Genomic DNA, 24,130 nt, shown 5'->3' on the forward strand with positions numbered 1-24,130 from the left:
TGTACAAAAATGTTGCTGTGCATCGCCGAACCGTAGCCCGTCGTAGGTGCAGAGATTCCCCGGCGGGCGGACGTGTCGAGCGGTGCCGGGAACAGGTGGGTCGCAAGTGGCGAGCTCACCGCCCCGTGCCGACCAAAAGGAGGACACCGCGTGTCAAAAAGCACGCACACATGTCATTTTCCACCAATATACTTTTTCCAACGCGCGCGCGGCCGGGTTCGGAGCTAAGCCTTGGATCTGGTGACCATGATTGACTAATCGAGCATGCACTTGCTCCTCTTCCTCCTGCTTTGGGATCAGATCAGATAAACTACTATGGGTAGTGTAATCTGCCTTCCCTAGCTCATGGACTTTGGTCATCCGCAGCCTACCCTAGCCGATATATGTCGGTCGAGTGGTGCCTGCCAAAGTGCTGTGGCGTGCATTATCAGTGAGGAATCTACCCTTTCCCCACTAGGAGTACTATATGTGTCAGTCAAACTTGGACACTACGGAAATTCAGTAAGCAACACGCACGCTTTCACGTCTGGCTAGCCGGAGCTTTGACTGCTTCTGCCCTCCGCCTAACATTTGGCTGCGGGGTTGCATCAAAGCTAGCCAGGATGACCGATCCACCAAACGTTATTCATTCAGGAAGAGGCAAAAATGCACTGAACCTCCAATGGATCGACCAAACGTTACTCGTTCAGAAGAGGCAAAAATGCAGGAGAACAAAAAATCCCAACCACTGCAGTGACAGTGAGAGTGATCTAGTGGCAGGCTTTTTACAGACAGTGCCTTTCGAGTTCCTGCAAGGAGTACTACACTACTTCTACTTCAGTGCAGGGAGCAAGCATTTTCAGGAACAAAAGTACCCGTTTCAGTGGCAGAGTTAGCATGCTGACACATCTGCTGGGAACTGAAGAAAAGATGCATGGTGGAGCATGAACAGAAAGAGGCGCTGCACCGAGTCACCTGTCACATCCGCAAAGAGCTTACCGAACCATTGATAAAGAGGGGGCTTTACGACTTGGGAGACTTCCTGAGCTTACACATCGATGTTGATATAAAGGCGGCACAGTGTGTAGTAGAACAAAGACAAAGACAGGGGCGTCTCAACTAATCAGAATGCAGGCCACAGAGGTGACCAACCACTACTAATTTGGCTTCTAGATAGATAGATAGATCGATACACATAGCTTACAACCACCACTAGTCATCACTCACATACACACAAATTCCATTCTAGCAGAGAAGCAGATGCATCAGCAAATATCAAGAAGCGCGGAAAAGTTACCGGTTTTCTTCAGAGTTGAACTTCTCGTCAGCTGGTTTGTGTTTCTAAATCTTGTGCTTCTCAGTAAACATGCCATGTTCTTGTGGCCATTAAGCAGAACTCTGAAAGCAGAACACCTGTATGCATTAAGCAATGCTATTAACAATTATTATCATTGTACAACCAAACACATGCTGGCGGTCTGATCATGAACCCGGTGGAGTGTTACAGGCTCTACAAGAAAATTACAGGGAGAAAAACAGCACCGCTATCCCGATAGTACAGTTGCACAACATCTACATCGCCGATCAGTGCTCAGACAACATCATTTTCTTGATATAACATGCTTGAAGAAAAGTTAAAACACGACGGAAGTTTCCGTATCACGTCGTCTCCTGGAAGGACGCAAATCGGGATTGAGCCGCAGGGTTCGCTTGCATGACTCGGGCTGCGTTGGACATTTGCTCCCTGCCACCAGATTTCGGCTGGAACGCTCTAAACATGCCGCGCTCGCCAGGTTCAATCCCGAGGGTGGTCCAGATCGAACTCTTTGCAGCTTCGTCGGGGTCATCAATCCGGAGCGTCTTCGGAATCCACAAGGATTTTTCTGCCTTTTCACCACCTCGCGGATCAGAATCCCTTGGGTGTTTTCCAAGGACTGGAGAACCACTATCTGAACATGTACTACTGCTTGTGGGAGGTGCTGCTGACATGCTATAACTGGGTCCAAGCCACGGCGCGCTCCATGCGCCATTAGGCCAGGGAGAAACCAATGGCCAAACGGAAGGCGGCATTAGCGGGAAAGGAATGGGTGGGCCACAGAATCCTGGCATCGGCACCATTGGTGGAAAGTTCCATTGAATGTTACCTCCATGGCCATTTTCTGAACAATTTGCAGGTTCAGCTGGGACTGGGCACACTGGTGCTGCCATGGCAGGAACACCATTCCATGCTGGATTCCATGGGTACATAAAAGGGGGACCGGGAAAGCAGGGTATAGGAGGCATGGGAGTGACGCCATTGCAATCCCCGGTAATTCCATTTTGATGTACCCCAACTGCTGCTTTAACTGACTCAATCCGTGGATTATCAGAAGTTGTTGCTGAAGGTGGACAGGTCTGGTTCTCACCATTTCTGGGATGTGCTGTTGACGCAGGGTTGCTGTTCTTATTCTGCTCTTCAACTCTCAACAAAGAAGCCATGGAGTTAGGTAGAGTTGAATCAGACCCAAACTTAACTGCTGGTTGATTTTCCTTTATAGACAATGGAATGACGGAAGAATCACCTCCAGGAGCGGCTAGACTGCCTCCTGGAATCAATATACCGTTACAGTTTGTGCTGGAGCTCTTACTCTTGCGCCTACCAGCACCGACAGGGAGGTTTCTCATGCTTCCACCTGCCGTCCAATACCTTTGACAACCCCTGCAAAAATGCCTTGGTTGGTGTATGTTGTAATTGTTGTAGTAACAGAACTTTGTGTCCATGCTGTTACACCGAGGACATGGCAGAATCTTGTCTGGCTTCTTTAGGACCTTCTCTTTGTTTGATCCATCACCCTCGGTCTTAGCTGCTTCCAGTGTGGATTCTGGTTCAGTCATCTCATCACCGTTGGATGTCTGGTTCTCACACGCACTCGAACTATTAAGGCCAGAATTATTTGGTTGACTAAGATTTAAATCCGGCGGTGTGCATGAATTTTCCTCAGTGATCCTTGTGTCTCCTGTATCTTTGCATGAATCCTGATGATTAGATAAAGAGTAAGTTAAACAAGATGAATGGCAAAGTAACAAGTATGTTTATGATAGGATAATAGAACAAACAATAACATATACAAATCCAAGTACTAAAAGCCTTTAATAAATTAATTGTATCTAAGTCATTCACAAAAATGGTATTTTGTGAAATAAACACATAGCTATAACACCATTTGAGCAATGAATGTCTAGTCTATCTTCAATGCTTGTTATATACGCAAATATATTTTCGGCAACTAGGAAAGCCTTCTGTGTGTAACATCTTATTTTGTACGGAAGTACTTCACACAAGACACGACAGTGCACGACACTGGCACAATGGCAAATCCAGCCATTTGCTACTGTTTTATACTTGTCCATGGACGGTGTGATACGCAAGTCGTGCAATTATCAGCTGGCAAACGTCGTCCCTGTAGCGGTGCTCTATTTTGTAAGAGGCAGCAAGCTTAAAAAGACGTACCAATATCTAAATAGTATCAGAAAACCAATTAGTTTGCTTCCAAGGGGATATGGTTGATTTGACTGGGAAACATGACTTGTTCCATTTTTGAATCTGGATGATGGCTATTGTTTTTCTTGCACTCAACATATATTTCTATGTGGCATCACTGACAGAATTTTCCCATGATAGTGCAGAGAGCTTAAAACCTATGGTTACCAGGCATAACATGATGTATGACATGGTCGAACTCTGGTTTGTGGTTCGAACTTTCAGATGTAAATTAAAAATTTCAGAACTTCTAGGAAATTTGAGACTAAGCACAGTGGGCACAGTTGAGTCCAACCGTCGTCAACGATACTATGAATCTATAATTGCTGCTGCGGACCAATCTAAGATTCCAGGACAGTTAAGCTCTATATAGGATCAGAATTTCAGACTAGAAAGAGAAAGGCAACTGTGCATCTATGTCACAGTTGGTGCACAAATCCAGTAGAACCAAGGTAGGAAATTTGATATGGATTTCCATCTACCTAATCCAAAGCACTCATCGCACCCTAAAAGTGAATTTGTCAAAGTACAGACGGTAACTAAAGTGAGATTTGCATCAAAGCAGGCAAACTTTACCAAACTTTAGAGGAGTTTCCATTTAGATAGAGTCCAAGACTAGCTAGTCCAGAGCTGCTTTAAAATAGCCTGATGTACAAGAACTTGTAACCACATCAAAATCTGCTCAACTATGTAAGATAGGAGAATTGGCCTATCCCTATATGTACCCACCCAAAATTCATGTGCAGATACAGTCAACAGACGCATCACACAGCCATCCTGCAATTACTAGCCATGAAACGAAGCCCATAAATGATACTTTGAACTGCAAAATCAGCTACAAATCGAAAAGCTTGACATGGTCCCTATCTAACTAACCTAACCTAATCAATCTTCCCAAAAGATGCAAAATTAGCAGGGATTCGACTGGGACAAGTGCCTAGCTAAGATCGAGCATATGACTAGATTAGCGACTGCTAAGCCGAAGCGATTATGCCTTGTCTTGCAGTGCTAATTGGAGAATCCATGACTAACTGACATGAACTGATTGAAGCAACCGCCGAGCCGCACCTCCTAACAGCCTTTTCCAATTGCCCACGCGAGAGAAGAAACAGAAGACATATACTTGTACCGTATAAAATCGCACCATTTCCTCGAATCAAATCGCAAGAGGATGAAGAACAGACAGAGCGTTTGACGAACTGAAAGGGGGAGAACAGAGCAGAGTAGATTTTGAAGAGGGGAGTAGGAACTCGCGTGACTTCACCTCTACCGGCGCCTGCGGAGGCGTACGGGGCGGCGCCACGTCGGACTCCGGCGGCTGAGGGTGTGCGGCTCCGGCGAGCTCCATATGGGGCAAGATCCGACAAGTGGAGTTGGCGACTCGGCTACAAAGGGGGAAAAGATTTGCTCCCATTTAGCCTCGCGTCCGTGAGGCCACACTACTGCACTTTTTGGGTAATTGCACTGTGGTCCTTAGTGTTAAGCGGGTCGGATCCATTTAATGGATATCCTGCTTTCGCACTATTTTGTGTTTTTTTTCTTCCTTTTTCACCCGTGTTCGTGTTCGTTTGTGTTTGTATTTGTGTTTTTATCATTTGGGCTGTATGGACCCTGATAGTGTCACACGTGTGGCACTAAGCAATTCTGCCCCGACGTTTTCTGATGGCAAATTTAGTTACCTGAGGATGACAACTTTAGTTGTGAAGCATGTCAACTTTCTGTTTGATGTCAAGTTTTAGTTTTTTTGTTTGGATTTTGTTCTTTCTTGAGTGATAATTTTAGTTGTAAAAACGTCAGGGCGATGTTACTTCGTGCCACATGTGTGGCATTTATCATTTTGGGTTGTATAAACGCGTTATTGTCACAAAAAAGAAGTGATTGTGGGATTATAAGATAACTAACCATTCATGTCGAGCGGGGTAAAACACGTGATGATATGGCTCATATCATACTTTTGTTTACTCCCTTCGTTTCACATTAAGTGTCGCTGATTTAGTATAAAATTGTACTAAACCGGTGACTTAATATGGAACGGAGGGAGTACATGTTAGCAAGGTCCATACGACTTCTTTTTCTGGTAAGTCCGCTTTTCGATGGAGTGGATTTCCCGTGTGTTTGTGTTTGTGATGCTTGTGTGCTTTTGTTGAGTTCGAGGTGTCGTTGGTGGGAGTAGTCTTAGTCATGGATGTATCGTTTTTGTCCGTTTTTTCGTGATTAACCTGGCAATAGATCTTCTTCTTAAGCAATAGAACAAGCAAAGCTTTTGCCTTGGTTTCGCAAAAAAAAAAAGTTCTCATGTGTCCACGGAGTGAACAAGATCAAATAGACTAATTAAGCAGATGAATGAGAGTGCCAACTATTGATGTCTTTGTTTCTTCATTTGTCACTTCATATCAATCGACTCTAGTTCCTTTAGATCAACAGGCATGTCGATGACTGCTGGTCCGATAAGATGGGGACGTCGAAAGTTGTAGAATCAACAAAATTTTGAATATCAGGAGCATGATCCGGAGAACACAAAATCATAGAAGGGAGATTATGATCAGCTCGCCCCCATTCCTACACGATTACTATGTCATGGACTCCATAGGATTCATGATGAGAGGAATAGCAAAATACTGGAATGATCGTGTCGTTATGGTGCATCAGCTTCCTAAAACTTGGCAAAGCAAACATATTCATACATTTTGAAGAATTCCAGAAAAGAAGCCACACCCACATGTATCCTTACATTTAACTCTCTCTTTTTTTGCGAGGATCCTTACTTTTAACTTGCTCTCGAAAAATTTATAAAATGTAACCTTCTGTGACCTAGGTGAAAATGAAATTTTGGAGTTCTTTAAATCTGCAAATATACTCTTTTTCTGTGTTAAAGTGGATTCCGGTGCAAAAATCCGTTCCCCGTTATAGACGTGGGTATTATCTGCATCCATTTATCAACGTGGTTACGCAGCGTAAACTTATTTGTGGTTACGAGATAGTTAGGGGGTTGTTTAGCAAAGGGACACATGTGGTTGGAGAGGCCGGTGGCCGGCGACTGGCGCGGCCGGTCCGGGCCCCAGTCAGCGGCCGCGAAGCAATCCTTGGCCACGAATTGCCGCGGCCCCACCGGTCAGTGGGCCCCACGTCTCGCCACGTCATTCCGCTCTCGCTGTCAATCTGAGTGTGCGGTGGGGAAAACAGCCGGGCGCACGTACCCGAAAAGCCGTTGCTGGTGCGCACTTACGCCTCGCGGAGCAGCATGTGACGCTGTTCGTGTGGGTCCGGTTGTGGCTTGGGCCCGCTGTCTGCGAGGTGAGGGTACCTTCCAGGGAGGAAACAAAAAGTAAAGTAAAAAACGGAGGCCGGCGAGAGAAGCTTTTGCCTTTTGAGTAGTGCCTTTTTTTGGAGCAGCAACACGTGGACCTCACTCTTCCGGTGTAAATTTTGTTTTTCCTTGAGTGATGTTTGGTCATGCAAAAGTTACCAATCAAAAAGTTTATTTTTTCAAAGAAATAATTTACCGAGGATCAAGTCATTCTTCTATGGATTTGAAATTTGTTTATTTATACTAACGTACGTATATGGCAGGAGGCTGAAAATTCTTTATTAGAAGGGCAACACATTTCCAGCTTGACCAACTCGACGCTGGCTGGACTCTTTATTGCTCCATGAAAAATAACATTTTAGACCTTTTAGGCACAAGGAGCAACCACACATCCGCCCTGGCATGTTAGCAGCCACATGATAAAAATCTTTTCCTGTGCTCCCAGTCCCTTAGGCAATATTATACACAGATCGGACCATTTTTCAGCCTGCAACTTGCACGATGGTGTATACTAATCTCACATGGACCGCATGTTGTTGGTCCCTCTCCATCCTTGGATGCCTAAAGAACCGATGCAGTGGCCACTTGAAAACGATGGCTACATTTTAAATTTTATTTTTTTGGAAACAACAAACAAGACGTCCGGTGATCTTGCGTGTATATATATATATATATAGTCCATCACCCAGGTTGCAGAATAAGTTATTCTTCATCCGAGGTAATCTTACGATCGCTTCATAAATAAATTACATTTGGAATACAAATAGTTACATTTATATTGATTCACTACGTAAAATTTGGTATAAAAAAACAAAAACAAAAAGGTTATAAGACCAGAAATATCGCATTTTATGTATGTTTTTACGTTCGTAACTTTACGTAACATAAAATATTTTTTACGGCAAGTATATATTTTCTTACGCTTTCTTTTTACGTATGAAATAAGACAAAATTTACGAAACGTAAAATACGGTGCATTGATGTCAAAATAGAGAGGGGGTGAAGAATAACTATTCCTCACCCAGGGTGACGAATAGCGCGACCCTATATATAGTCAGGATTTCAGGTGCGCCATGGTCTGTGCATGATGGTCATGTTTTCCACAAACCGTTCGACCATGCACTGAGAAAAGCCCCCAAAACGAAGGAAATTCAAGCTGGGAAGGAGACTAGTGGAGGGGAAACGAGCCTGCAACTTTTTATGCTCTTTTGGAACGAAAATACCACACCCACCGGTCACCACTTTACCGGCTGCTAGCGTACAAGTGGCAGATTGTCCTTTCCCGATGTAGATCCAGACCACGGTTCCAAACTGGTGAAACAAAAGAGTGGTAGTACTATACGTCCGCGTAATTAAGCATTGTCTTGTTTGTTGGATTGGGTCTAATTTTCTTGACAAAACTGCAAGCGTGGAACTTTATGAGATGAAATAGCTTGTTCATTTTCAAAATTACAGTAGCTCAAAAGAGAGTTCCTTATATTCAATATCCTAAAATTCAAGACGGGAAAAAGGATACACAATGAAGCGAGTAGGGATTTTGTTTTATCAACAACGAAGAGTAGAATTTCATTTCTTTTTGCACAAAATATACCTAAAATTCAAGGTAATACAAGAAATGGGATAGGATCCTTACTACGTCTTTTAGGGATAAAAACACTTTTGTCTATCCACATGAAAACGGGAAATAATGTGTTATTTGCTCTTCTTATGTAACTGATTTTCACTTTGGACTCTTCCGGGTGCATCCGCGAATAGTGACCGGTCACCCTTCATTTCTTTGACATTGCAACCATAGTCCTCATTTCTTGATCATACCCATACTACTACATGCAACTTTGAGATTCATCTACGTACATAGCTAACTATCTACTCGTCATCAGATATGTCGATGACGTTCTTGCCGGTGCCACCAACCTCTTGGTCATTGGCGGCAGGGCGAAACTCCGGCGCATCCTCCTCGTCGGCGAAGAGCTGCTCACGCTCCAATTCCGCCTCGTGGAGTAAGCGGTGGTTCGCCACCACACCCACCTCCAATTGGACGAACTTGAGGATGGCCTCCCGCCCCGCTGCCTCCTTCGCTTGGACAACCTCAAACTCCGCCAGTGCGTCTTCCAAACCAAATCCGGCCTACTTCGGCGTTGAATCCGCCTTGCCCTGCTCCTCCTCATCCCACGGCTCCACCTCCTCCATCTCCTCGTTCAGCGCCTTTTGCTTCTCCATCACTGCGTCAGTCGCCTTCTTCTCCGGTGCCTACTGCAATGTGAGTGCCGCGTCGTCCCTCCATCTCTGCTAGGATCTTCGCCCAGAGCTGCCGGATAACATCTTGTGGTAGGTAATCACACTGTTCAACGATTCACCCCGATTAATAGGTTAACGGGCCAATTAATCGCTACTCATAGCATGACCGAGTCGAATAGCACATCTTCGTCGTGTTAACTTGTCATGTCGATTAATTGGCTTATTAGACTTGATCAATCAATTGGCAGGCCGATTAATCCCTGCTAGCTCATAAACGGGTGGGCAAACAAATCCCAAATTTTTTACCCATAACCCCTTCCAGCCCCATCCCCCGCCTTAATAGCTAGGATTAGTAATTTAACCTTCTCTCTTTGCTTTTTATATGTGTACGGTAGCATGTTTTGGTATATTACATAGCTAGGAGTATAAAGTATGGTATAATACATGAAGAAACTAGATATGTGTTGGCAGGTTCCTATTAAATCTAGTGATTAATGGTTGACCGATTAATCCCGTCAATAGGCCGATTCACCGATTAATCACTACTCCTAAACCGGCCAAGGAGCTACCAGTTAACGATTTCCTGAATATTGGGTAATCCTGCGGCGGACCATAGGTACCGATGGACGGCGAGGTCTAAGTGGAATAGGGCGCACTCACAGTCTTGGTGGCGGCGTGGACTATAGGGAGAGGGAGAAAATGAGGGTGTCTAGGGTTGTGAGGCTCGCCGTCCGACTTAAATAGCCTGGTTTGACCCCTCGGGCAGAGTGCTGGAGCGACAGCATGAATGCAGACCGGTGACCCATAGTCGGATCTATGGGTTTCTGCGTGTTTTCGCATGGGTCCTCCTCGCCAATCTGACATGGTGGACGCGTTCGGGCCTCCTCATATCCGCCCCAAATATGGGCTGGGTTTGGGGGTGACAGACAACCTGGACGTATAGGATCGGTTTGAGGGGGTGGCATTTTTATGACCGGTCACTGACCTGGTCGTCCGCCTGATCGATATGAAGGTTCTGGTTGTACATGCTCTAACTCATGGTTGGTCATTCACCATGTTGAAGTAATGACGGCATCACACAAGGGTCTAATCTCTAAATGTAAGGGCATCTCCAATGCACATCACCAAAAATTTGTCCGTAAATGTTCATGGACATGTTCAAGTGTGCTCGCGGACATCTGGCTAGGCGCCGGCTATTCAACCATGATCACCAAATCATCGCACAAAATACAAATAAAATGTAAGAAGTTCAATATATTACATGCAAATGGAGAAATTTAACAATCGACATAAATTTAGACTAAACTAAACTAGGCCATAGTAGCGAACAGTGACCTCATGGGCATGGCCTTCAAGGCCGCAGGCACCTCCAACGTCGCCTGCGTCGTTGTCGTCATCACGCTAGTGGCAAAAGACCCGCCGCTAGTAGAGAAATGGCTAGCCACAATTTGAGTTGGTGGCGCCCTATTTTTAATCGGTGTCACCATTATATTTTCCATATAGTGGTGGTGTTGACATATTTGGTGCGACATTACTAAGACCATAGTGATGGCATTGGAAAATAGTTGAACGCTACTTGTAGGTGGGACCCACAGTTGGTACAAGGCGTCATATAGTGTCGACGTGGCATAACACGTAACGCCAATGCTATTATGTTTAGTTGTGGCGTGTCATGTGTAGCCACGGCAGCACTATATGACGTGGGGTCTATTTTTTGGAATTACTTTTATTTGTAATTATTTATTCTAATTGATTAAAATGTGTTTAAGTATTAGGACTTACATTTGTTAAATTGATAATGTTATTTTGTAAATGTGAATGTTTTTATATTATATTTGAGACTTTAAAATTTTAGATTTTTATTTTTCTAAGTGGTGAACATTTTTATATTATATTGTAGTTTACTTTTATTAAATTTAGAATATTGTAATTGGAAATGGTGACATGTTTATACTATATTTTGAGTCTTTTTATTTTCTTACCTTTTTATTTTTTCTAAATGGTGGTGAAATTTTTTATAACAAAGTAGTAAAAAGTATTGTAGTTACTTTTATGGAAGTAAAATATTTGAATTGGAAATGCGGATATTTAAAAAAATAGTCTTCACTTTTTTATTAAAGTAAAAAAATTATTTTAAATTCTATTAAAGTACTAGTGTTATTTTTAGTCTTTTAATAAATTAAAAAAATGAAATTACTGGCCCACTAGCTCATTGGGCCTTAGCCCAAGAGTGCACCGGAAGCACTGGGTCAAAACGGAGGGGCATCAGACCCCCTCGTCCCAAATTCTCTCTGTGTCTGCTCTCTCTCTCTCTCTCTCTCTCTCTCTTTCTCTGTCAATCCTCTTTCACCACTGCTCGTCGTTGACCGATTCTGGCCATTTTTGGCCGTCTCCGCAATGAGGTAAACTTCTATAGCCCCCCCGGTCGTTGCCCTATCTCATAGACCCATTTGTTTGGGTTTTTTGTGCTCGCTGAGGTCATCCCGATTCGATTCCCACGCTAGGGTTTCGGCACCGGTGAGGGAGACGACGGTGACGAGCTCTGCCTCAGATACAAACCCGACAAGGTGAGCTCATGTCGTGCCTATTTCGTGTTGGAAATATGCCCTAGAGGCAATAATAAAGATGTTATTATCATATTTCCTTATTCATGACAAATGTTTATTATCCATGCTATAATTGTATTGACTGGGAACTTAAAATACATGTGTGGATGCATCAACGAATACAGTGTCCCTAGTAAGCATCTACTAGACTAGCTTATTGATTAAAGATGGTTAAGGTTTCCTAAACATAGACATTGTCGGTGGAAACGACACCTATGGGATCACGGGGAATCCCTTCTACGGTCGTCGGGCGCGGGGCTGTGGAAAGAGCGCGTTTAAGAGATCAACACGGGAAATTTACCCAGGTTCGGGCCGCAAGTGATGTGTAATACCCTACTCCTGCTGGCTTGTGTTTATCTGGTGTTCTTGGACTAGCTACAAAGCATGCAGGGTCCAAAAAGTCCGAATCCTCTCAGTACGCCGCGGGCCTCCTTTTATAGTCAAAGGGGCTGCCACAGTGGCACACAGGAGGTGGAAAGTTGTACAGTAGTCGAGTTTATCTCTGGCACTGTAGGACAAAACACATTAAATGCGCTACTTAGGTGTCCTCTTGCTTAATCGGGGGCGGCAACGAGGCCCGTCCCATCCGTCGCCGCTTCGCCTTGCTTCGCCACGCGTCCAGGCCAACGAGGCATGCAGCGCCATGTAGGCTGGCAGGCTGCTGAGCTGGTGTGGTGGCAGGGTCTTCACGAAGATCTGCATGCCACCACGTAGGTGCTTGACTAGTTGGCTTAGGAGCCACATACTGCCACGTGGGTACCTGCTTAGTTGTTGGGTCGGCCGCTGAGCCGGGGCGGCGCCGGGGCGGCAATGCCTTGCCGCGGTCCTGCTGATTTTCCCATCAAGGGTCTTGCCGGGGCCTCGTGGGCGCCCTCGGCAAGAGTCTTGCCGGGGCCTCATGGACATCCTCGGCAAGGAGCCTTGTTGTTGTCTTATTTTCTGTTTCCTACCTAGGCCTCGCAGGCCTTTTGTCTTCACAAAGATCTGCATGCCACCATGGAGGCACCTCCCGAGCCTTGGTTCCAATGTGGTTGATGGCGTCGGAACTTTTAGACTCAAGGGTGGCGGCCCCGTTGGTGTTGGGCAAGTTGCCCCGGCAAGGCTCTTGCCGGGGCTGTGAAGGCCGCCCCGGCAAGGGCCTTGCCGGGGGAGTTTCACCTCGCCCCTCTGCTCTTCATGCTTCTAGTCTTGAGCACGGCTTTGGTAGTCTTGTGACTTGGCTTCCTCTTCTGTCCCGCCAAGCACGGCTGCGGGTGTGTGGCTGCGACTGCCCGCGCACAAGTAAAGGGGTGCAAAAAAGGACCCCTACTTTTGTACACCGACAGGAGCCCCCGGGTGTGGGCCACATATAAGCGCGGGACGTTATTGGGCCAGGCCCAGAACGGTGCGCGGGCGCGCGCACGGTGGAGTTTTTACTGCAGTAACTCCCTTCCTCGTTGCACTTCCCCACGATCTGCGTTGAATGCATGACGTGGGGGTCGTGCATGGAATGACCGCAGCATGCTCGCGTCATCCCACGGTGAATAGTAAAGAGGCGGCTTGCGTGTCCCTTTAAAACTGCAGGGCCGCTGCTCATTTACTCTCTCTGCCTTGGAACCGTCGTTCCACATTTCCCACTACGCCTGCCCCTTGCGCCACATACGCCGCATGCGCGGCGTGGGGTAGGTGACCGACGCATGGGATATGGGAAGGCGCGTGTTGGCCGATACTTATCCGCCTTTGATTGGGCGGGGAGGGCGGTCGATGGCCCTGCTCACTGCCAACTTAATGAGCCGGATTTGAACGGGCTCTTCAGAGGCGTAGAGCTGGTATTTAGCCTTCCCTACTTGGCTATAAAAAGGGATTCGGGAGGAGGAGGGGAGGCATCTTCTCGCGCCTTCCCTTCGCCTCCATCTTCCATTCATCACCATGGCAAGAGGGCGTGGTCGCGGCCGTTCTCCTGCGGAGGCGACTAGGTCTTCCTCCCGCCTGAGGAACGCGGCGGTCAAGGAAGACCCAGCCGTCCAAGGCGAAGGCCATGCTCGAGGTGGAGGTACCGGACGAGGCCGCGATCGGCGAGGCGGTCGAGGCAGAGGCGGTCGCAGAAGGGGAACACCTACGTCATCGCCATCTCCATCTCCATCTCCGCCACCGTCTCCTCCTGCTTCGTCGAGCGGCCATGTTGGGGACACGGCGCTGGAGTTCATCCTGCAGCTGTGTGAGCCACCATGTAGCCGCCTTCGTCTTCCCAAGGCGTTTGTGAGGGTGCTGGAGATTGACCAGTGGCCAAGCATAAGGCTCCACATGAAGGGGTGTTGCAACGGCGATATGTGGGTGAACACAGGGTTCCCCGCCCCTCATGTTATGTTCCTTCGTCGGGGGTGGAAAGCCTTTGCACGAGCCCACTGCTTGATGAAGGGGCACGTTCTCTGCTTCAAGTTGGTGGAGAGCGACCTGCTCTCCATCAAGGTCTTCGGGCGCTCGGGACACAGGCTAGGGTGCTGCGCGGAGAGCTCGACCGGCGACAAGAGCTCCTCCTCGAGCAGCGGCGAGGAGGGAACCAGCGGGGAGGACAACGGGGACAGGTCCGACTAGGCGTCGGACGCCCCGTCCCTAGGCGGAGCTGACAGCAGCACCATCTGCACCTGGCCCTTTAGCTCCTTGAACTTCTCGGGGCCGTCGCTTTGGCGGCTGGCGCTGGAGGGCCGGAGAAGACGAAGAAGGTGGCTGGCGGGCCGTCAAGTCAGAGTACGATGGTGTCGACGCCTTCGTCGCGTATTGCCGGCCCGCTGCCTCATCTTTCGGCCTCTTCCCCGGCACTGTCATCACCAGCCTTCTTCTGGGCGGCCGCGGAGACGTTCTCTTGGTGTCTTCTGCTGCTCGTACCCCGCCTAGGCGCTCCTTTTGCCCCCCTGCCGTCCCGATCCGCTTCCTGAGGAGAGGGACAAGAAAGGGATTACGGGCATCTTATCCTTTTTTTAGATCTTAAGTCTGCGGGCACTTGTTAAATTTAAACCTTGTAATCCCCTTGCTCAAGCTCACACTCCGTATGAATTGTACTTGTTAACAACGTATTAATGAAGAAAATGGGTGTTTGCCGGGTTCTTTTGTGTGCGAGCGAGGCTCACACTAAGGATCGAATCCTTGTTATCTTAAAATAAACATCGTTACCCGGCAACAGACCTTGCCGTCCTTCTGCTCTATAGCTCGACTACACTCACGCCCTTGGCGGAGGTAGGGGCAAAGTAGGATTAGGCTCTTCGTTTGTTCTCTTTCCATCGCACTACAACCAAGTTCCAGCCCAAAGAAAGGTTTTGGGACACAGGAAAGAGGGAGCACGGTGGCATAAGAGTGAGCGAAGCTTCGTACGTTCAAGTTCCATACGGAAGTGGAGAGTGGGAGGTGAAAGACTTATCTGATTCTGCAGCCCCTGGCAACCTTGGCTTGCCTTGGTCGGATCTCTGAATCTTCAGCCCCCGGCAACCTTGGCTTGCCGGGGTTGGGGCGTTGGTCTGTTTCCTTTTCCCCAAACAGCTCAGCAGAAATGCCCGCACATCCTGCGAACCAAAATAAGAGACGGAAGGAACAGGGAGATGCACACTCAACCTCTATGCTAGGGGTTAGTTGCCGCTAAGCACTATCAACCCTAACAAGGAGAGAGACTCAACCTAGCATGCATGCTAAAACTTAGGGCGCCATCGCTTCATTTATTTATGCCCAGGGTCTGTGCCTGGCTCTGTACGTAGGGTTACATGCCTTGCCGGCAAGGCTAGTACAAAATGGGGGTTGCTGGGGCTCCCGACAACCGCGCCTTAGGGGTAAAACTTGCGAAGATGTTCGATATTCCAGGAATTGTTCACCGGAGTGCCATCTTCGGTCTCCAGGCGGACTGCGCCGGGCCTGGTGACTCGTATTACCCGGTAAGGGCCTTCCCACTTCGGCATCAACTTGTTTGAATTCTTGTCGGATTGAATTCGCCGAAGAACAAGGTCGCCTTCCTCAAGGCTTCGGGCGTGAACCTTGCGGCTATGATAGCGGCGCAAAGCTTGCTGGTAGCAAGCGGCTCGCACAGCAGCCCAAAGACGATCTTCCTCAAGGAGCGTCGCATCCTCTTGGCGGAACTGCTCTTGCTCAAGCTCATCATTAGCGAGCACTCGAGGTGACCCGTATATGAGTTCCGTGGGGAGAACTGCTTCTGCCCCGTATACCAGGGCAAAGGGTGTCTGGCCAGTGGCTCGATTTGGCGTCGTTCTGATCGACCAAAGAACTGTTGGCAATTCATCAATCCAGGGTCTTCCGCACTTGTGCAACTTGTCAAAAGTTCTAGTCTTGAGGCCCCGCAACACTTCTGCATTCGCTCTCTCAGCTTGGCCATTACTTCTGGGATGAGCAACGGAAGCAAAACAAACCTTGCTGCCGAGATCCTGAATGTACTGCATGAAGTCGCGGCTTGTGAACTGCATGCCGTTGTCGGTGATAACCCTATTGGGCATACCAAAATGGCAGACTAGCCCCTTGAAGAACGTGACGGCTTACTGCGCCGTCACCTTTCTCACCGACTCCACCTCCGGCCACTTTGTGAACTTGTCGATTGCGACGTACAAGTACTCAAAGCCCCCGACAACACGGGGAAAGGGGCCCAGTATATCGAGCCCCCAGACCGAAAATGGCCAGGAAAGAGGGATGGTCTGAAGAGCTTGAGCTGGTTGATGAAGCTTCTTTGAATGGACCTGGCACGCTTCACACTTGGTCACTAGTGCCGTCGCATCCTGGAGGGCGGTGGACCAGAAGAAACCTTGCCGGAATGCCTTGCCGGCAAGGGCTCTCGATCCTATGTGGGAGCCACACATGCCTCCATGTATCTCTGCCAACAGCCTTAGTCCGTCTTCCCGAGGAATGCACTTCAACTTCACGCCGTTCGGTCTCCTTCTGTATAGGGCATCATCCACAAACTGGTACATGCTGGACTGACGGGCTACTTTCTCTGCTTCTTCCTGCTCCTCGGGGAGCTCTTCTGTTTGGAGGAAACGGACGGTGGGCTGCGCCCATGCCGGAGCCTGGGGCTCGACGGCAAGGACTAAAGGCACATCTTCGGCCGTGAGGGCAGCTGCCTCTACGGCCAGGGCTTGAGGCCCTGCCGGGGGTTGCTGCTCTCCGGCAAGCTTGGGACACCCGGCAACGTAAATATGGTGTAATAAACACATTTACTGTAATCCCACGCTAATGGTGCCATGTCACCACAGTTACTGTTGCTAATCTGCCGTTAGGTCAAACCGTTTCAAAATTCAAATTCAAATTAATGTCAACAATAAAAGTTTTTCAAAATTTACAACAAAAATGTTCGGGAGGTGCCATATTTTGCATAAGTAAATATGGTGTAATAAACACATTTTATAAAATGCCTAGATAATTTAAAATGATTTAAAACAGAAAAGAAAATAAATAAAAAGAAAATACAAAAGAGAAAAACAAAAGACCTTGAGCGCGCCCGCTGCCGCTGCCCCTGTCCGCCTCCCCCCGCTCGCCGCTGCTGCCGCTCCCCGCGCTCGCCCGCGACCTCCTGCGCCCTGTCCGCCGCGGCCACCGCCCGGTTGGCCGCACCTGTCGCCGCCTGCCCCGTTGCTTCGGGTCCGCCCCGATGGGCGCCTCGCCCACAACGGCGCCCGCTGCCCAGCGCCCGCTCGGGTGACACCCGCACCCGAGCGCCCGAACCCGATAGGCCCCTATGGGCCTATGACATATGGGCCCAGCCCATAGAACGAAAAAAAGGAATAAAAAAAATTATTGTAAATAAAACAAATAATAAAAATAAATTTAATTAATTAACTAAATTAATTAAGTTAATTAACCCTGTTTAAATTAATCTAATTAATTAGTTAATTTAATTAAACAGTAATTAATTAGCTAAACCCTAATTAAACTAAGTAGTGTATGACATGCGGGACCCACACGTAGTTGACCCAGTCAACTGCACAGTTGACTGCTGACGTCAGCATGATGTCATGCTGACATCATCTTTTACTATTCTGGATAATGTTGACTTAAAATGATTAAATAAATCCTAAAATGATTTAATCTTTAGAAAATCATATAAAATAATCCGTATCTCGGATGAAAATACTTTCTACATGAAAGTTGCTCAGAACGACGAGACGAATCCGGATACGCAGCCCGTTCGTTCGCCACACATCCCTAACATATCGAACTCGCAACTTTCCCCCTCCGTTTCATCTGTCCGAAAATGCAAAACATCGGGAATACTTTCCCGGATGTTCCCCCCTTCGTCGGTACCACCTACTGCCGCGTTAGGGCACACCTAGCACCGCTCATTGTCATGTCACGCATTGTCATGCTTATGTTTGCATTGTATTTACTGTTTCTTCCCCCCTTCTCTCCGGTAGACTACGAGACCGACGCTGTTGCTGCCCAGTTCGACTACGGAGTTGACGACCCCTCCTACTTGCCAGAGCAACCAGGCAAGCCCACCCTTGATCACCAGATATCGCCTATTCTTCTCTATACTGCTTGCATTAGAGTAGTGTAGCATGTTACCGATTTCGGTTAATCCTATTCTGTTGCATAGCCTGTCATTGTTGCTACAGTTGTTACCCTTACCTGCCATCCTACTGCTTAGTATAGGATGCTAGTGTTCCATCAGTGGCCCTACACTCTTGTCCGTCTGCCATGCTATACTACTAGGCCGTGATCACTTCGGGAGGTGATCACGGGTATATACTATATACTTTATATACATGACACATGTGGTGACTAAAGTCGGGTCAGCTCGTTGAGTACCCGCAAGTGATTCTGATGAGGGGGCTGAAAGGACAGGTGGCTCCATCCCGGTAGAGGTGGGCCTGGGTTCCTAACGGCCCCGACTGTTACTTTATGGCGGAGCGACAGGGCAGGTTGCGACCACCTAGGAGAGAGGTGGGCCTGGCCCTGGTCGGCGTTCGCGGACACTTAACACGCTTAACGAGATCTTGGTATTTGATCTGAGTCTGGCCATTTGGTCTATACGCAGTAACCAACTACGCGGGAACAGTTATGGGCACTCGACGTCGTGGTATCAGCCGAAGCCTTCGTGACGCCAGCGACTGAGTGGCGCGCGCCGGATTGGACTGGAACGCCTACTAGGCTAGGTCTGCTTTCGGCCGCGTTCGCAACGTGCAGGTGTGCAATGGGCGATGGGCCCAGACCCATGCGCCATAGGATTTAGACCGGCGTGCTGACCTCTCTGTTGTGCCTAGGTGGGGCTGCGACGTGCTGATCTTCCGAGGCCGGGCATGACCCAGAAAAGTGTGTCCGGCCAAATGGGATCGAGCGTGTTGGGTTATGTGGTGCACCCCTGCAGGGAAGTTTATCTATTCGAATAGCCGTGTCCCTCGGTAAAAGGACGACCCGGAGTTGTACCTTGACCTTATGACAACTAGAACTGGATACTTAATAAAAAACACCCTTCCAAGTGCCAGATATAACCCAGTGATCACTCTCTAACAGGGCGACGAGGAGGGGATCGCCGGGTAGGATTATGCTATGCGATGCTACTTGGTGAACTTACCATCTACTCTCTTCTACATGCTGCAAGATGGAGGTGGCCAGAAGCATAGTCTTCGACAGGATTAGCTATCCCCCTCTTATTCTGGCATTCTGCAGTTCAGTCCACTGATATGGCCCTTTACACATATACCCATGCATATGTAGTGTAGCTCCTTGCTTGCGGGTACTTTGGATGAGTACTCACGGTTGCTTTTCTCCCTCTTTTTCCCTTTCTATACCTGATTGTCGCAACCAGATGCTGGAGTCCGGGATCTAGAGATCCCGAGGATGATTCTACATGGAGTTCGGCTTCGGGGAGTAGTTAGGAGGTCCCAGGCAGGAGGCCTTGCCTTTTCGATCGTTGCTACTCTTGTGCTAGCCTTCTTAAGGCAAACTTGTTTAACTTATGTCTGTACTCATATTGTTGCTTCCGCTGACTCGTCTATGATCGAGCACTTGTATTCAAGCCCTCGAGGCCCCTGGCTTGTATTATGATGCTTGTATGACTTATTTATGTTGTAGAGTTGTGTTGTGATATCTTCCCGTGAGTCCCTGATCTTGATCGTACACATTTGCGTGCATGATTAGTGTACGGTCGAATCGGGGGCGTCACAAGTTGGTATCAGAGCCGACTGCCTGTAAGAATCCCCCTTTCCAACTCCTTGGCCGAAGTTGAGTCTAGTCATTGCTAAACTTTTACTGACATGGCTGTGTGGCTTACGGGCCCACGTCGCCATTGGGTGGTATTAGGATCTTTTACTCCTTGTCTATACTCTGGGACTCTGATCTCTCTTCTATTCGGGTTAAGTGAGTTTTGCTAAATCTAACATTAGGATCTCGTTATCACTTTCACCCGGAGAGCCCCTTATTACTGATGATCGTCTGCTGGACGTGAAGACCCTGAAGATACTCTCCGCTGATAACCCGAGAACTTGTGTTCATCGCTTTGCAATTCCCTTTCATCGATAAACTCCTATGGATAACCACGTATACTCGCCATTCTTACAATGTTTCCCAGTTGATCTTGTTATTACAAGATACCCCGAAATTCTCTCTGTTGTTCCGAGAATCCTTTGAGCTTACTGCCTTGCTGTTCTTTGTCACCTGAATATCCCTACGGATAATTCTCGCACTTACCGAGTATCCGCTCATCCCCAGTTGATTCAAGTATTTCACAAAAGTGTTCAAAATACCATTCGATCTTCCGAAAATCCTCAGGAGCCTTTTGCTCTTGAAATTCTTGCTTACTTGCATTATGATTAATCTTAAGTCTCGTAATCTTATTGGCATCTCTTGTCATTATCATTTTGAGTCCGTTGATTCAATCTGTTGCGAATGCTCGCAATCCTCAATCAGAGCCTAGAATTCATCCTTCCGGCTCAGATGTCATTTGAAACGTGAGCTGGTTCTCGCCAATCAAATTGTCGTCGATTTTGCCCCTATGTCTATTGAACTTATCCATCCTTGATCAGAGCGTCTGTTTCTGATCCTTCGCTTTGTAAATCATAATTCCTTTGCAATTGAGATCTAAGTTACTTAGTTGTTTCTATAATCCAAGGACTTTTCATTGATTCTACCTCTGGTTGTGTGCCGATACTCACATCAGATCCTTTATGGACCATCAGAACCTTGTTGGATTTTATCCGACAACGTCCTTCATATTCAATCACTTTGGAAGTTCTTTCCCTGATACATAATGCCTTTAGTAAATTGTATCCTCTCGTTTTGTCACCCATGCTCTACTATCGAGCTTGAGTTATTTACCCCTGAAGCTTGTGGTATATGTTTCCACGATGCCCCGATGGGTTGAACCTATGCCTTTCATAGTATGTGTGAACTTGAAAGTTTTCATGAGTCATACTCTTCTGGTATTTTGCCAGATAAATTTTTTTCAACAGTGCAACTTCATCAAACGCGAGAAGTGAATGAAAGGGTATGCATTGGAGAAGTGGGAGTCGACCTTGAACTTTGTGTTCATGCCCATGGATACGATGTAGATCCTATCATAGAAGCTTCTTGTAATAATAACTATTTCCTTGATATGATATCGTCTAGTATCTGTGTATTGATCCTTTTGCAATCGTGGTTCCGACCATGTTCTCCTTTAAATACCATTTCTCGTGCAAGTTTAAGCACTTGCCCTCTGCAGAGCAATACCCCCGTCCAACCTCTACTTTGGTCTGTCATCGAGTATTACCCCCCTGGTATCTCGAGAATGCCAAGGAACTACTTAACTTCTTATGAGTTCTTCATCAAGTGCTACATTCTCACTGATTCCAATATTTCACGGGCCCTGAGTTATTAAACACTCAAAGACACCGATAACTGACTCGAGTCCACACCGCGAGTAAACAACTCTTGGTAACCTTCATTACTTACGAGTTTGAACTCGATCACGTCATTCCTAGCCTACTTGGCTATATCCTTGTCGTGCCGATTTTAACTGTGCTACCTGGTCCTTCTTCCCGGAGCAAAAATTTCGACGGTGAGCTAATCTTACGTCGATCTTCCTCGTCATACCATTTGTCCTTGAACAACAAGCTTGATTTCGAGTTTGTGTCCTACCCATGGTTCCAATAACCTTCCGCTTCATCATTCCTTTGACTTGATGTCGTCGCTGATTGATTACATCTTCATGAAATCTCTCGAAAAATGTGTCGTGATCATCGTCAACCTTATGAGCTCTTCCAGGATATCAATGGAGTTCATGATGAGAAATACCATCCTTGCCCCGATGATTTGTGTTATCTTTGTCCACTTTATTGCCTTCCGTTTAACACAAACTTGTTCGTGTTTTGTGTTATACCTTGAGATCCTTGCTATCTAGCATTTGTTCTTCTTTACCTTGGAGTATTACCATCTTTTATGTCAAGAATGTCATGGGAATTTTCACCACCCCTTAAGAATTCTTGATACAAGTAATACTTATTACCATCACCGTTCTTTTCTTGGTGTCCGTGTTGTTTCTAACCGGAATGCCGACAAATGGTCTGTGATGTGTAAATTTAAAACTTCTAGTAACCTTATTGCTTTGAAGTTAATGGTCGATAGTTTCATTCTAAGTCTGTTGCTTATTGAATCATCATTCGAACATTGATCGTGCTACCTAGCCCATATTTCGGGTGCACATTTCAACCAATGTTTAATTGTGTATGTTTTCCTCGAGCATACATCATTATACCATTTGATCTGACAAATGTTATCTCCTTGTTCACATAGTTGAGGAAATCCATCTTTTGGAAATCTCAATGGATTGTCGCTGAGTCAATCAGTCACCTCCTCACCTCTCCTTGATTTAATGACGAACCCTTGTCTTAGAACTTGCTTCCATAGTTCGTTTCCCGAGAATCTTACAATGTCATCTTGTCAATTGGTGTTGCACCTTTTTCTTCTTAGGCATTCCAAGTCTGAAGTATCTAGACCCCAATCAGATCTGAATCTCGTTCAGATATGATGGTTGAAACCTAATTCCAAGAGTTATAACATTGGTCTCTATATGACCCGGTAAGGTGATGTCATGCCTAACACACCTGGCCGGAGGACCTACGGTTATAGTTTCCTTATTAGCAAGTTTATCCTTTCTTCCATGAGGAAATTGTAAGACTTATTCTACAAGCGGTTCCTGATGGATCCTTTGTGTTTCCAAAGTCTGACCTTTGCTTGAAGTCCATGTCGATGCTATCCATGTTTGTGATACTCCGATTTTCAACAAGAACATTTGGAGCCCAATGCTAAATGTTTCCTGCTCAATTGTCCAAACACCGCTGTATGGGTAATGTCTTGAAATTTCTCTCCGCTTACCCAAAGAGTTTGCTACATTATATCCTGTCATGGATATCTTGCCTGGCTTGTCCTTGGGATGGATATATCCCTGAAATATGTGCTTAAACACATTTTCCTTTCCATTGTTCTGTTTACTCTGATAAACATATTTTCCTTTCCATTGTTTGGTTTAACCTTTCTTGTGATATATATGATCTAAGCATTAATATTCCCTGATTATGTAAACACCTCGGTGTATAATTCTATCAGTAAGACCCTGATACTTTTGTTGATGACATTCTGGTAACCACCGATGGACGAGAACCTTGCCTATTGGTCCGCCTCGTTCAACGAGCAGGAAAATGGTTCTCTTTGTCCCTCGCCCTTGGTACCAACGTTGTTGCCAACATAACTGTCAGGCTACCCTCTGACATGTCTTGCTATCATGACCGTGTAAGATGCCAACGGCCTTCCTACTTTTAACCACATGGTGGGCCCATAACCCACAGTTCTACAGGATCGAAACCTGACTCTCCTATACTCCCTATTTCCAAACTTATTCCTCGCGCTTGGCTTCATATTTAATTCACGGGCCACCTTCCTAGTGCTCTATTCTGGTATCAGACGCAATGCTTACTCTCGCTACTCTGAACCCCTTTCTCATTCTGGTTCAGACTTCGAGCAACTATCTATCTGCTTGGAACCTCTTATTGTACCTTCGTACCTTACTCTCGATGTATTTTATATGTTCAACTCGAGAGATAATCTTATGCTCATTCATGGGATAACCCCAGATTGTTTCCCTCAAAAGCATTCCGTCGTAGCTGAGCTGCCCCTTATCCTTTCGTAAGTACGATGGAGTTCCCGAAGAAAGGACGACAACTTTATCATGATGCATTGGAATAAAGAATTGAAGACATCAACGAAAGGGATTAACTTCTTCAAGAAGATCCGTTAGAATATCGTAACCGGAACTTTCCCCCTTACTCCCCTCTTAAATCTCGGGACGAGATTTCTTGTAGTGGAGGAGTTTTGTAACGCCCGGATAATCAAGCTACAGTAATCCCACGCTAATGGTGCCACGTCACCACAGTTACTGTTGCTAATATGCCATTAGGTCAAACCGTTTCAAAATTCAAATTCAAATTAATGTCAACAATAAAAGTTTTTCAAAATTTACAACAAAAATGTTCGGGAGGT

At 46.7% G+C, this 24,130-nt stretch overlaps 1 protein-coding gene across 2 annotated transcripts; it reads right to left on the reverse strand.

The window, feature by feature from the left end:
* Positions 1-1,378: 1,378 nt before the first annotated feature.
* Positions 1,379-4,932, reverse strand: LOC123051520 (cyclic dof factor 1). Of its 2 annotated transcripts, XM_044474413.1 has the most exons (3): positions 4,764-4,862; positions 3,362-3,475; positions 1,379-2,994 (listed from the first exon to the last, which is right to left on the reverse strand). In XM_044474413.1, exons 1-3 carry the CDS (start codon positions 4,845-4,847, stop codon positions 1,639-1,641), a joined length of 1,554 nt encoding a protein of 517 aa, XP_044330348.1. In that variant the 5' UTR covers positions 4,848-4,862; the 3' UTR covers positions 1,379-1,638. The 2 variants fall into 2 exon arrangements, with proteins under 2 accessions (XP_044330348.1, XP_044330347.1); XM_044474412.1 differs by lacking the exon at positions 3,362-3,475 and having other exon boundaries at positions 4,764-4,932.
* Between the last annotated feature and the right edge of the window lie 19,198 nt (positions 4,933-24,130).

This window comes from Triticum aestivum, chromosome 2D, assembly GCF_018294505.1.
Source record: "Triticum aestivum cultivar Chinese Spring chromosome 2D, IWGSC CS RefSeq v2.1, whole genome shotgun sequence".
NCBI lineage: Eukaryota > Viridiplantae > Streptophyta > Magnoliopsida > Poales > Poaceae > Triticum > Triticum aestivum.

Coding starts and splice junctions, on each gene's coding strand:
- LOC123051520 (XM_044474413.1), bottom strand. CDS start 4,847: ATGGAGCTCGCCGGAGCCGCACACCCTCAGCCGCCGGAGTCCGACGTG. Junction 3,476..4,763: donor CTCCGCAGGCGCCGGTAGAG/GTGAAGTCACGC, acceptor GATACTATTTAG/ATATTGGTACGTCTTTTTAA. Junction 2,995..3,361: donor ATCACACCGTCCATGGACAA/GTATAAAACAGT, acceptor TCTAATCATCAG/GATTCATGCAAAGATACAGG.